General features: G+C 50.8%; 1 protein-coding gene across 1 annotated transcript; it reads right to left on the reverse strand.

The window, feature by feature from the left end:
- Positions 1–7,969: 7,969 nt before the first annotated feature.
- On the reverse strand, positions 7,970–12,197 carry HOXA11 (homeobox A11). Its single transcript, XM_020993285.2, has 2 exons — positions 11,407–12,197; positions 7,970–9,760 (listed from the first exon to the last, which is right to left on the reverse strand). Exons 1-2 carry the CDS (start codon positions 12,125–12,127, stop codon positions 9,528–9,530), a joined length of 954 nt encoding a protein of 317 aa, XP_020848944.1. The 5' UTR covers positions 12,128–12,197; the 3' UTR covers positions 7,970–9,527.
- Between the last annotated feature and the right edge of the window lie 240 nt (positions 12,198–12,437).

Raw genomic sequence — 12,437 nt, forward strand, 5'->3', positions numbered from 1 at the left:
ATAAGGCTAGCCTAGGATCTCAAATGTCAGTTCTGGTCCAAGGCAGACTCTCAGCTTCAGCTGAGAACCCAGGCAGCTCGGGCGGGGCTCCGAAGAGGAGTGAGGGGAAGCGCCTCGGGCCAAGGCAAAGAGCCGGGGAACTAATGAAGAGGGAACGAAAGAGAAAGGATCCTGGAGGGCCAGCCGCCCAGAGAACCCGTACACCTCTCCCGCACACAGGGGGTTCCGGCTGACTCCCTGCCCCGCTAGCTCTCCTGCCCTCGTTTTGGTTTCTCTTGTAAGTGAGGTAGGCGCTGCGACTTATCTCCCTCCTCTCGGAGCCAACCACAGCGTCTAGGTCTACGCCGCACTCGGTCTGTTTCCTAACCTTAGCGGCTACTCTACTTCCTCTCTGTCTGTGTTTGTTTCAATCTGTTGACTATTGTTATTGTTGTTATTTCAAGAATCTATTTAGCACAGTGCATGCAAACGATCTCTGTGATTTATATCGCTTCTAGATCTGACATTCTGAGATTGGGAACTTTTTAAAAGGTCTACCTCGAAATCCCACAGAAGGCAGCATTGAATACCTGGGCCTGGGACCGAGAGCCTGGAAGGAAAGGCCAGGGCCTAACGTCTTCCCGGCTTTGGCACTGGATAAGCAGAGTGGCGACTTCTCTGTTGTCGTCCCCCCGCCCCCTCCTTTTCTGTTTCAAGCAGAGTTGATAGAGGTAGGCTAGGCAGCCGGGACCAGTGCTATCGCCCTCACAAAGGTAGCGCGGTGTGATTTTCTTTTCTAACGAATCTAAGAATTCTCAGCTCATTGCGAAGCCTCCTAGAGCCCATCTCCGCAGACAGAAAATCAATTTTCCAAAATAACACCAAACTCAAATCTACTCCCCCCCCCACAACATTCTTATCCACAAGCTTCTCCTTCCCCACCAGCACAGCATTCTGAGGGAGCAAAGAGGGTATAAGGACGTGGGGAAGGGAAGAAAGAGAAGCGAGATGGAGAGGAGGGAGGAAACACTGCAGCCCAGGCTCTTCCCCTGCCTTTAGCCTTGGCTTTCACACAATCTCGGAGGATCTGACAAGAATCAGCGTCACTGTTAGCCCTCTCTTCCTGCTTCTTGGTTTCCCCCTCCCCTCTATCCTCCTCCATCTCTCTCCTCCCCTCCAAACCGCATCGATCTGTCAGCCATGTGGATATTTTAACATGGGTCTCAGTTTAGGAAATTCCCTCCCAGGTTGTGACAGGCTCCAGGACAAGTTATTGGGGAGTGGGCCGGTCAGGCAATAGGGCAGCCGGGATGATTTTCCATAAGAGGGGCCGTCCCTGAGCCTCCTCCCTCTCCCTCCTCATCTTGGAGGGTCCCTCCTTGCCAACTGTAAACGCCAGGGTATGGGAGAGGTTGTCACAACTTTCCCCAGCCCCATAAAAGGTTTATGGAAAGGCGACGTTCTCCGGGTGTGATCAAACGGACCCCAGGAAGTGGCTGTCTTTATAACAGGGAGCGAGGACCAGGCCCAGGCATCCGGCATAGATTCTGTGTCTTCACTGGCCTCCCTGCTTATCCTCGATCTTTCCTGAGTCTCCCTCTCTTTCCCACCACCCCCAACTTCTTGCTTAGTGTTCCCAGAAAATCCCCTCTCCAGCCCACACCTCCTGCTGGCTCAACACCCCCCCACCCCCCACCCCATTTGCTGGCTGACCTACAAGGCTCCTCATGCGCCAGAGTACTCTCAGTGCAATGAAACTCGAGCCCTCGGCCCACGCTCCAGATCCTTTCTCAGCCCACAGCAGGTATAAAGCTGGGCTCCCTGGGGCAGGTTTCTCCCGGCTCTGCTCCACTTGCCGGGCCGCGGCCAAAGGAAGGCCTGAGCCCCGGCCTCACCCAGGGTCCTTTGCCGACAATGAAGCACGTCTCTGGGAGGGAGGCCCTCAGAGCGGCCAAGGCCAGAGGCGAGAGGGGGCCCCCATCAGCCGCAGCTCCTAGGCTAGCCAGAGGAGAAGTGGAATAGGGATCTGGCTGTCCGGCCAGGCCCTGTGCTTCTCTCCTCCTGCCTACTCGAGAAGTGCAGAAACCAAGGTCTGGCCCAGCCCCACACAGCGGCGCCCCCCCCAGCCCCCCTCCTCCCCTTTCTTTCCAGTTTGCCAGTCTCCGAGTTTCATCCGATACACTTCATCTGCCAGGCGGTGGATGCTGCAGCCGAACCCAGGAAAGGGTTCAAGGAGAAGAAAAAAGAGGGCAGGGAGGAAGAAGGCAAAGAAAAGGTACCAGTAGGCCGGGGCCTCTCTGCCTGGGGCAGGGGCTAAGGCAGGAGCTGGGGCTAGGCCGCTAAGGGTCAGTTTCCTGGTGTCTGGAAGAGGGAGATCATGAACCCGCTGCCGCCGCCTGTTAGCTGTCCTGCGGCTTTCCTCGGTAGCTCACAAGGCCAAGGCAAACGGCAATCAGGCTCATCCTAAGTGGCCGAGGTAAACCCGTCACACACATTTCTTGCGGAATTTAGGGGGTGCCCCTACCCGCACTCCCAGAACCTTGGTGAGTCGACTCCTTGTCCAGGTGTTACATCCCACTTCCTGACTGCTGCTCGGGCCAGCCTACCCCCGGCCACGCTGGGCCCTGGGGAAATGAATGGGAAAATTAAAAAGACCCACGGGGCCAAAGAATTGGATATGTGGGACCTGTGTGCACCCTACTCATCTCCAGGGGCAAATAACCCTGGGTCCTCAAGGTTAGAGAGTGCAGCCTATTCAGCGGCACTGAAGTGGGCAAAGAACATGGGCAACTAGGAGGGCACAGACCTCCCTCCTCATCCTAGCAGTGCGAGGCTGTTAAATGCATCAACTGAAGGCGCTGAGGTTCCCCCTCAGCTCGCTAATCTTTGGGTAAACCGAAATTCACTAACTCTCAGAGCAAATCTGCCTTTTTATTTTTTTAATGCTGAGTAGTAAATGCTGAGAATCTGTTTTTTTTTTTCTTTTTTCTTTTCTTTTTTTTTTTTGAGTGTGGGCTTTTCCTGCTCTTGGGCAAAGAGCCTCCTCAGGAAAAGAGAGAGAGAGAGAGAGAGAGAGAGAGAGAGAGAGAGAGAGAGAGAGAGAGAGAGAGAGAGAGGAAAAACTTCCATTCTATCCCATCCCCAGCACCGAAGTAAAGCACTTTGAGATTGCTACCTAAAATTCAAGCTGCTGAGACAACAACTTGGGCCGCTTAGCCAGAATTCAGAGAAAATCCCTAAGGCCCCCGCTGTCCTTAGCGAACTCCCCCTAAAACAAAATGGCATAAGCTCCCGTATTTCAGAGTTCTCTATCACTTGTCAGGACCCTGTGGAAGAGCCAAATGGGTTTTTGTTCTGGATCTGTTCCAAAGTAGGCGGCTCCCCGTCACCCCCTCCTCGCTGCAGCCTAGTGCCAACGGAGGGGACGAATGACAGACTCGCTCATTTTTATCTTTACTAGAATACTTTCTTGCTGGGTAGAGCGGGCCCCGGCCGGGACGGCAAGGAATTCCCTGCAAATGAACAAACGATACAATATAACCGTGACTCCAACAAGGTAAAAGCCTTTAGATGGTTCCCATGGCCTTGTGTGTGTTTGCATTGTAATAAATGTATTGGATATATTGCCTTGTAATCAATATGTTGGATACATTTGTTTTTCTTTTCTCTCCAATACAACGTAGTACCGCATTATTTATATCAGAATGAAATAGGAGGTCCAGTTCCGTCCCATACGCTAGATATCAGTGAGCATGTTATATTCCCTACAGATATATCTACATTTATTATTGACTTTAGAAGCATAGATTTTTCCATTTGAAAGGACCATACATACTGTTTGTGCACACAGAACATACAGCCACATATATTGAGGAACCAACGCATTAGGGCATGTTTAGGATTACAAAACCCAGATTCCGAAGTTGCAGCACAAGCTCAAGTTAAACACCGATTTCCCTCACGCTTACCCCCCCCCCCTCCACGACTATGGAGAAGGCTGCAGACCCGGACTCTATCCTAAGACCAAACTGGCTTCCACATGTAAATATGGTGGTGTTACCTTCATTAACAAAACATTCCGATATCCAAACATCATTTCCCAACGTGTTTGAATGGACAATTTGCACAGAAACATCCATTTGGAGCTACGGCCCCTGTCACCTCGTTTCACTACTTTCTTTCACTAGCTCAAGACGCCTTTGACCCAAACGGTTGCTTCCTCTGGATGCCTAAGCCCGAGCCCCATGGCTTGCCCAGGCCCAAGCTCTGATTCTACTGAAAAGTCCCGAATGGCCTTGATTGCTCTCCGTGTCCCTGACTATATTAGAGAGGCCTGGGCCTCGCCTGGGAGCTTTGAGTCACCCTGGACATTTTCTACCGCCAGGGAAACATACCTTTGACCTTACATTGAATTTTCCTTCCAAAACGAACCCTTGCATAGGATGAGAAATAATAAATTGTTATTGCAAAAAGCAAGCTTGTTTTGTTTTGTTTTGTTTTTAAATCGAGTTCCTAGGCTGATCCCATTGGTAAACAATTTGTATTTAAAGGACGAAGGAGTGGATGGTGGGACTTCCCGATTTTTCTTTAGCAGTATTGGGAAGTGGGATGCAAAGGCCTGCAAAAAATAAACAGTATTTCCAAGATAGTCCCAGGTCGCCTAATTCATGAACTCTGGAATTCTGTCAATAGCTTTCCCGAGATCGCTACACATATTTTAGAAGCATTTTTCGTTAGCAATGACGTCTCTTTCGCATTCATCTCCAATAAGGTTAACGTTTCCTATTTAGCTGCCCTGAACCAAGCTGATAGATGCGCCCTTTGCTTTCAGCGATCTCTATCGAAATTTTGCTTTCTGCCGAGATCAGCCTCTTTATCATCCCTGGCTTTCCAGAGGCCTTTTCCTCCAATTCAGAAGTTGCCTGTCTTCTCTCCTGCCCTCTCTAAATGGCCCTTCACTCTCCTTGAAGGGGTAGGCCCAAGCACGAAATACGAAAGACCCCTGGAACCCAGGAACCCAGTGAACCAGACGCAGAGTAAAGAAGTTACCCGAGGTCTCAGCCTCATTCGGTAGCACGGTATAGTGAAAGAATCTCCTATACGGGGAATTTAGAGAATGGAGGGAGAAAATGAGTTAGGTCAGCCGTTCTTCCGTTATTAAATGCTCCAGAAACTGGGCCTGTTTTAGGAAAGCATCGAATAAGAATGAAACAAAAAAAAAAAAGGAAAATATATAAATATATATGGAGAGAGAGACAGAGATGGAGAGTGAGAAGGAGGGAGCAAGAGGGAGTGAAAGAGAGGACAACGTGGCCTAGAAAAATAGAAATGAATTATGTCTGTTTAAATCTAGTTTTATGAAAATCCTGATGTAGAAATTACATTGTCAGAGTTCATGCACAATGCAAGCTTTTGAAAATTCATATTTACCAGTACCTCTTCCCAATTCTGCTGGTGCAGAACTCTGAATCTGCTTGCTGCCCAATGGCCTTCCCTCTCTAGAACAAAGGTTGCCCACTACGCCAGCCTGCAAATTAGGGAGCAGCACAGAGTGGGGGGACTAGCCTTCCTGCAGAATATACAACAAAACATTCCAGCGAGGCATTGAGCCATCTGATTCTGCCCGAGTTTAAGGCTGCACCGGCAAAACTTTCAGAGGCAGAGACCTCGTCCGACAAAACACCACCCACCATACAAGACTACAGCTCTACAAAAATGACCTTACTCTCTTAACACTTGCCCGCTTCTCCAGGCAGCTCGACCGAAGTTGTGACAGTACAAACAAGACAGACAATTGTTTCTAAGGAGAACCTTGAGTTAAAGCTCCAACTTTTCGAATGGGTCCGAGCTCGTCTCTCTTCAGCCCCGGGGACCTTGAACCCAAAGCGCGGATCTTGGGCGGGGTGGCCACCAAGTCTGACCAAACCCTCAGAGCCGTTTTCCAACGGACACCACCTGAGAGTCGAACCTTCAAACTTGTGGGCACTTACCTTTTGGGGGGTTCCTAAGGCACTGCCCATCTCTTCCGCTGGCTCGCCCTTCCCGTCCTCTCGAGTATGTGGGAGGTGTATTTAAATGCAATTAACACTCTATCTTAAGGACCCCCTTTTGCGACTGGGAACAGGGGAAAGTGAGATAATTTAAACGTGCTTCTCCTAGGATCTGAAAGGAACAAAGGCCAAGCCAGCTTCTTGCAGGGCTCCGAGGCTCCCACGGCGGCGGCTTTGACATTGATCGGAAGCACGCCACCTCGTGGCCGCCATGCGCCTAGGCCTGAGAGGGAGTCCCCTGTTTTCAAAGACTGCTCCCTCTCATAAAGAGATGCTGGCGAATGAGCCCAGACCGCTGCTATTCAGATCTAATTTTTACATCTAAGAAATTGCTTCAAAACCTCGGCTGGGTTTATAGCAGAGCATTCCAAATATGCAAATCGGCCAGTCACGGACGGGTTTATGACCACATTGTCACAGCAACCAAGAGGATGTGATTTTTATTGGGCCAGGAAATCAAATCCTCCGACCAGGGAGCAGCTCTAGGCCTCCACTCTCTCCAGCAACTTGCAGCGAATTTCAGTTAATTTTTAACTAGCAAGAAAAGGAAGTACCTACTTTCAGCCTGGAGGGCTCAGAGATTCCTCCCTCCTCTTCCCCTCCCCCAGCATCCCATATATACCCCCCCAACACCTGCCATTCCTCAGTATCTTGGTCTTTCTGTCTGTGTGTCTGTCTGTTTAATTTCCTTGCCAGGCATCTCTCTGTCCGGCTGGCTGACTTTTCAACCTGCATCCAGCAGGCCTTACCAGTCAGATAAACAAACAAACAGACACAGGCTCCCCTTCCTCACTCTCAGATTATATCCCTCTCCCCAGGGCCAGACGCCCTCCTGACTGGGTGGGTGGGTGGGGTTGAGGGGGTGGGGTGGTCAACAAAAGGTCCTGGCTGGTTCGCCCTTCACCTCAAGGTTATGGGTGATGTCCAAAGCAAGATAGAAGTTCAAAGCCAGCAAACAATAAGAAAAGTGGACTACTTTCTCCCCCCCAAAAAACCTCCCAACAAAATGGAAAGGAATAAAAGGGAAAGACTCCCTTGTACACCAATAGAGAGGAATCCCCCTTTGGAAGGATCCCCAAGAGCTACCCCCAGCCCAGTCCTTCTTCATTTTTCACACACTTTGTCTCCTGATGTACCTAAAAACCCTTTCCGGGCTAACTGTTTGATGATGATCCTGGACCAGAGAACCACAAACCCAATTCCCCGCCACCCAATCCCTGGGCTTGGATCAGAGAAGCTTGGGAAGGTGAGAAGAATAAAGTCTGTCCTGAAGACCCGCTCTGAGAAGTACCCCAACTCTCGGCTATTGGAGGCTAAAGTCAGGACTTTCTTTTAATCTGCTTTGGCCAAGATGGTGGAGGCTCTGGGGACGGACTCTTAGCCTAGTGACCTCCATTAAGTCCCTACCCCTCCAACATTGATTTCCTTTGAACCTTTTCATTTGAAGCCTGGGGCACCCTTGGGATGAAGAAAGACAAACCTAACCAAATTCTCTCTAGTCAGCGGAGAGTGAGTGGACTCAGTGTTTCTCTTTTTCCTTGTTCCCTATTCGTGGGTGATTTGATTTCAGGCATTTGGCGAGGGGAAGAAGTCAGGGAGAGGAATGTCACAAATCAGGATAAAAATGATCAAGTTTCTACTTTTTTTTTTATTTTCCTTGTGCCCCATTGCAGTGTATACATGCAGCCCAATACCTTGGCATACGAAAAGAATACTGTACATACATAGAGACGATACATTTCGCAAAACAGTGATGGAATATGAAGATACTGCATCTCACTGAATCGTGGTAAGGAAGGACGCGGCCCCGTTTGGTAAGCTAACCGTCCTCCAATTCATTTATAGGTACCCCTGACTTTGCACAAGTTTGAAAAGCCCCTTCCCTCCCCGCTTCCCCCCCCCAAATTAAAACATGTAAAAAAAAGTATTCAAACAAAATAGGTTATGGTTTCTTTATTTACAAGTCTTGTAAAACACTGTTCCTGTATGAAACATACATTCAAAATTCTCACCAGTAAATTAACCTCGCCATGAACATCGCTCCCTTTGTAAACAGATATAGAATCTTAAATAGTTTTTCATTCTTCCTTTTTCTTTAAATTGCATTTTTCTTCCATCGCTTTGGTTCCTGCAGGGAAATATATATATCTCTATAGACTATTTCTCTTTTAAAATAATTGCAAAGAACTCTCCTTTCCTGGTGGATTTCGGGCAAAGCCTTTTAGGACATGGAATGGTAGGGCGGACACACGCACACACACACATACACACACACACACACACACACACACACACACACACACACGCAACTGGAAGGGAGAAAACAGAACGAGAGTATTTACATTGTCTGCCTGCTCTGCCCGGTCGTGGAATTCCTGCCTCCCTCCCTCCCTTTGCAAACAACACTGGATGAAAGGGCTTTTAGTGATCCGATGTCAGTGCATTGCACAAATCCACGTTTCAATTAAGTGTTGGGTGGGATTTGCCAAACTCGCTCTCCACAGGTATTTCCTGAAGAAAGTTTGGGGAGTCAGCAACAGCCTGCAAGGGGAGTTTGTCTTTTCTCTCCCTTCTCCCTCTGATCCACTGTTGAAGTTCAGGGGCTCAGGCCGAGCCCCGGGAGGGCTCTCTCCAGCGAGACTACTTCCCCGCTACAAAACCCAGAGTCTCTCCAGGTGGGCAGAAGGCTGGGGCTGCTGGGATAGCACTTGTTTGTTTTCCCGAAGGGATCGGGCGAGTCGGTACCTGAAATCTTTCAGAAACATTTCCAATGTGCTCCCTCTCGTATGTCTCTTTTCGCATCGGCTGTTGGAGAGAGCATTGCTTGTCTTCCTTTCCATTGAGGGAAAGCGGGGGCCCTGGTCTCAATGAAGACTCCCCTTCTTTCGGTCCCCTACCCCTTCTCCCTCCTCCCAAAGTTTTCAGTTTGTTCGTGGTGGTGTGTGGTTGGTTTCTTGTTTTTGTTTTTTGTTTTTCCTTTCTAAGTTTGATTTCGCACTAGTCCTCGATGCATATTCTGGGTCTTGGACACTTCCATCCCAGATCAGCCGTCCTGCACTGGGGCCCAAGCAAAGGGACCTACAGCTAGGTGTGGAGACCCCTTCCCTCTTTGTCCTATGCTTCCTTTTGGAAACTAAGGAGATAGTCTCCTCATAGCGCGGGTGCAGTGTCTGTCACAGTAAAAGGTAAAAGCTCCGCCCTGGGGCATGGGGTGGCCAAAATACTCCGAGTAAGGGCACAGGGGTCCCAATGGAATGGATTCCAGTTGATATGGGAATAGGACAATGTTATTGTCCTCCATAATAACGCCAAAACCCCACCGAGGGTCCAGGGTGCTGTTCTGGCGTGTGAACCCCACAGTTCCCTCTGTCCCTCGGTTCCACATCTTCCTCCTGAAAAATCACCGTGTGGCTTGACCTTGTCAAGGACAAAATCTGAGTTTAATCTCCTCTTGAAAAAAAAAAAAGCCCCACGAACCCCCCAAGGCGGGACCGACTCTTAGAGTAGCGGGTTGGCGGAGTAGTACTGTAATCGGTCTCTGTTAATTTTTTTTTCTTTCATGCGTCTGTTCTGAAACCAAATTTTGACTTGGCGGTCGGTCAGGTTGAGCATGCGAGAGAGCTGGAGACGCTTCTCCTTGTTAATATAGACACTGAAGAAGAATTCTCTCTCGAGTTCCCGAATCTGGTATTTTGTGTAGGGGCACCGTTTTTTCCGGGTCCGCTGGCCACCTGTGGAATGAGAGAGAAGGTAGAGAGGGCTGTTGAGGCTGGAGGGAGGGGTGGCCTTGAGGTTTCAACTTAACCCCTTAACCTGAGGAAGGGGGCTGGGACTTCCAGCACCTTTGGGCTAGGCGTTCCCCTAGTCTTCCCTCTCCCAGGCTGTCTCGGCTACCAGACTCCTCCTGACACCTTCTTCCCCTTCCCCAGACCACCTTGTCTCTCTAAACCAAAGCCGGGCGGGGCAAGGGGATCATTTCTGCAGGAAGCTGGCTGAGGAGCCTAGCTAGCTCTCCTCGCACAACCCCAGGCAGAGCCCAGATAAAAGTCAGTACTTCAAGCCAGACCGCCCCCCCCCAAGGAAGGCAACACACCAGACTCAAGATCAGAAACGCATGTTCTTCCAAGCAACAGGCTGCAGGGGCTGAAGCTTTTAAAGCCGGCTGGGGGCTACCCTGAAGCTCTTACGGCCCTGATAGACTAAACAAACAGCTCACGGAAATTTCACCTCCTAGCACCTGGGGCATCTTTTCGTTTTTCAAGGGGCACAATAAGACCTCCCTCAGCCTGGCCACTGCTGTTGGGCTTGGGTTTGGCAAACATTTCGGACTTTTCCCCTTTTTTTTTTGTCAGAGGCAAATGGTCATTGAGTCTAGACTTGGCCAGTCAGTCCCGACTCATAGCCTGCCCTTGGTTAAAAGCAATGGCTCCTGAGCAGAGCGGTCTCTTCTTCTAGCCCCATAATGGGACCCTGATCCTGACTTCCCACCTCTCCCAAGCAAGCTCCCCGAGATTTCAGCAAACACTCCCCTCCTCTCCGAGGTCCCTTCCAGATACGACCCTCTGCAGGTAGGGCAGATGGGGAGAGACAGAGCCCAGTTTCTCAAAGCCTTGTCAAGCTTGGTCTTAAAGAAGGGTTGAGGGGAGAGGGGGGAAAAAACCCACAGACATAAAAAACCTCCTTCTGACAGATTGAATAACAATCGTGAGGAGGAACACGCCGCCGGACAGAAGGCGGCCAGTAATTGCCACAGTCCCTGAGTAAAATGGCTTCCTTTGGACAAAAAGGCCAGCTTTGGGTTAATTTGTTTCTTTCTAATATATTGCTAGCGTGGGCCGTGAGGGCTGAACTAGCCGGGCAACCCAGCTCCCTCTCTCTTTCTCTTAGGCGGTGGTTACACATCAGCCCTGCCTTTGAATGTGGGCCCCTAACTAGACTCTGGGCGCAACACATGGCTTTTATAAAAAGCGCTGGATTACCTCGGTATCAAAGGCTCCGGGTTTTCTTTCGGGGGTGAATTTACAGGCGCCCCCCCCTCCGCTTCCCCCCTTCCCAAGGGCTGACCCCGGAGCGGGAGCTTGGACTCTGGGCGGCTGCCTGGGGGGTTGGGGGGTGGGAAAAAAAGAACCGGGGTGGGTGCTTTTCTTTCCTTTTTTTTTTTTCAGGCCTCCATTGGCCGGTGGGTATTTCACGGCCAATTTCAGCCCTCGCCACGTGATCGCGCCTTTTTATAACAAAGTTTTGTTGGGGGAAATCTAAGGGCCCTTCATAAACCTTATATGCTTATAAAACAGCATATAAAAATTTAACAGCGGGGCTGCGCTACATTTCCAAGTCCCCTCTCGGAGAGCGCGCGGGGCGCTGCCTTTATACCTACTGGAGCCGCTGGATTTGTCCTCATTGTTGCCGGAAGATGACTCCGGGCTGCTGCTGCTTTCAGTCCGCCGGCGCCTCTCTTTTTCCTCTGCCGTGGCCGCCGCCACTGCCGCCGCCGAACTCTCCCTGCCGCAGCCGCCGCCGCCGGCGTCCGAACTTGAAGTTGGCGGGGCTGCTGCAGCAGCCGCCGCCGCCCCAGCCGCCGGGGGCATTTTGTCCGAGCCCTTGTCCCCCGGGTAGTCGGAGGAGGCGGCGGTGGTCAGGTTGTCCGGGGGGCCATATGCAGTCTCGAAAAACTGGTCGAAAGCCTGGGGCAGGACCCCGTTCCTGCCCACCGTGCTATAGAAATTGGACGAGGTGCCCGTGGTGCTGGGGTGATGGTAGACGTTGGCGGAGTTCTTGGCCAGCATGTCGCCCACGCTCGCGCTGCCGGAGGCGGGCAGGCATTCCCTGTGCATGAGCTCCTCTGCGGAATAGCAGTGGGGCAGGTTGGCCCGGGGGTGCCATTTACTGGAGGGCTCAATGGCGTACTCCCGGAAGGTCACTTCTCTTACAGGTTGTACCTGGGGGAGGTTGGACGAATAGGAATATGTCATGGGGCGAGAAGATGGGGTTTGGGGCAAAAAAGAAGGGAGGCTCGAGAAATCAGGACCCGAGACGTAGTAAGTACAACTGGGCAAATACATGTTAGACGAGCAAGGCACGCGCTCATCAAAATCCATCCTGGGCTACCTCGCTCTCGGCGCATTAGCTGAGCTCCACATGATTCTCTGATGCAGCTGCGTCTTTGAAGCAGATCCGTGAAGTAGAAATTTGGAGACGTAGGCTGACGTGGAAATCTATCCCCATCCTTAGCAGGGAGGTGCTGGTCATGTGACCAAATGTTGAAATTGACAAGCTGCGAGTCTGGGCCCTTTCCCCCCCCTTCCTCCCCAACCCTCCCCCCCTTTCCTTTCTTTGTGGCCATCTCAAGGGAAGCAACAGATCGGCACTTGGTATTCTCACCCAAGGCTCAGTAATCTCCAGTGTAAC

The sequence above is a fragment of the Phascolarctos cinereus genome, unplaced genomic scaffold, assembly GCF_003287225.1.
Source record: "Phascolarctos cinereus isolate Bilbo 61053 unplaced genomic scaffold, phaCin_HiC Scaffold_1;HRSCAF=81, whole genome shotgun sequence".
NCBI lineage: Eukaryota > Metazoa > Chordata > Mammalia > Diprotodontia > Phascolarctidae > Phascolarctos > Phascolarctos cinereus.

Bases quoted from the DNA above. Each gene is read 5' to 3' on its own strand.
- HOXA11 (XM_020993285.2), bottom strand. From the start codon at position 12,127: ATGGATTTTGATGAGCGCGTGCCTTGCTCGTCTAACATGTATTTGCCC. The intron at 9,761-11,406 runs GTAGGTATAAAG...CTCATTCCACAG, and splicing joins GGACAAATCCAGCGGCTCCA to GTGGCCAGCGGACCCGGAAA.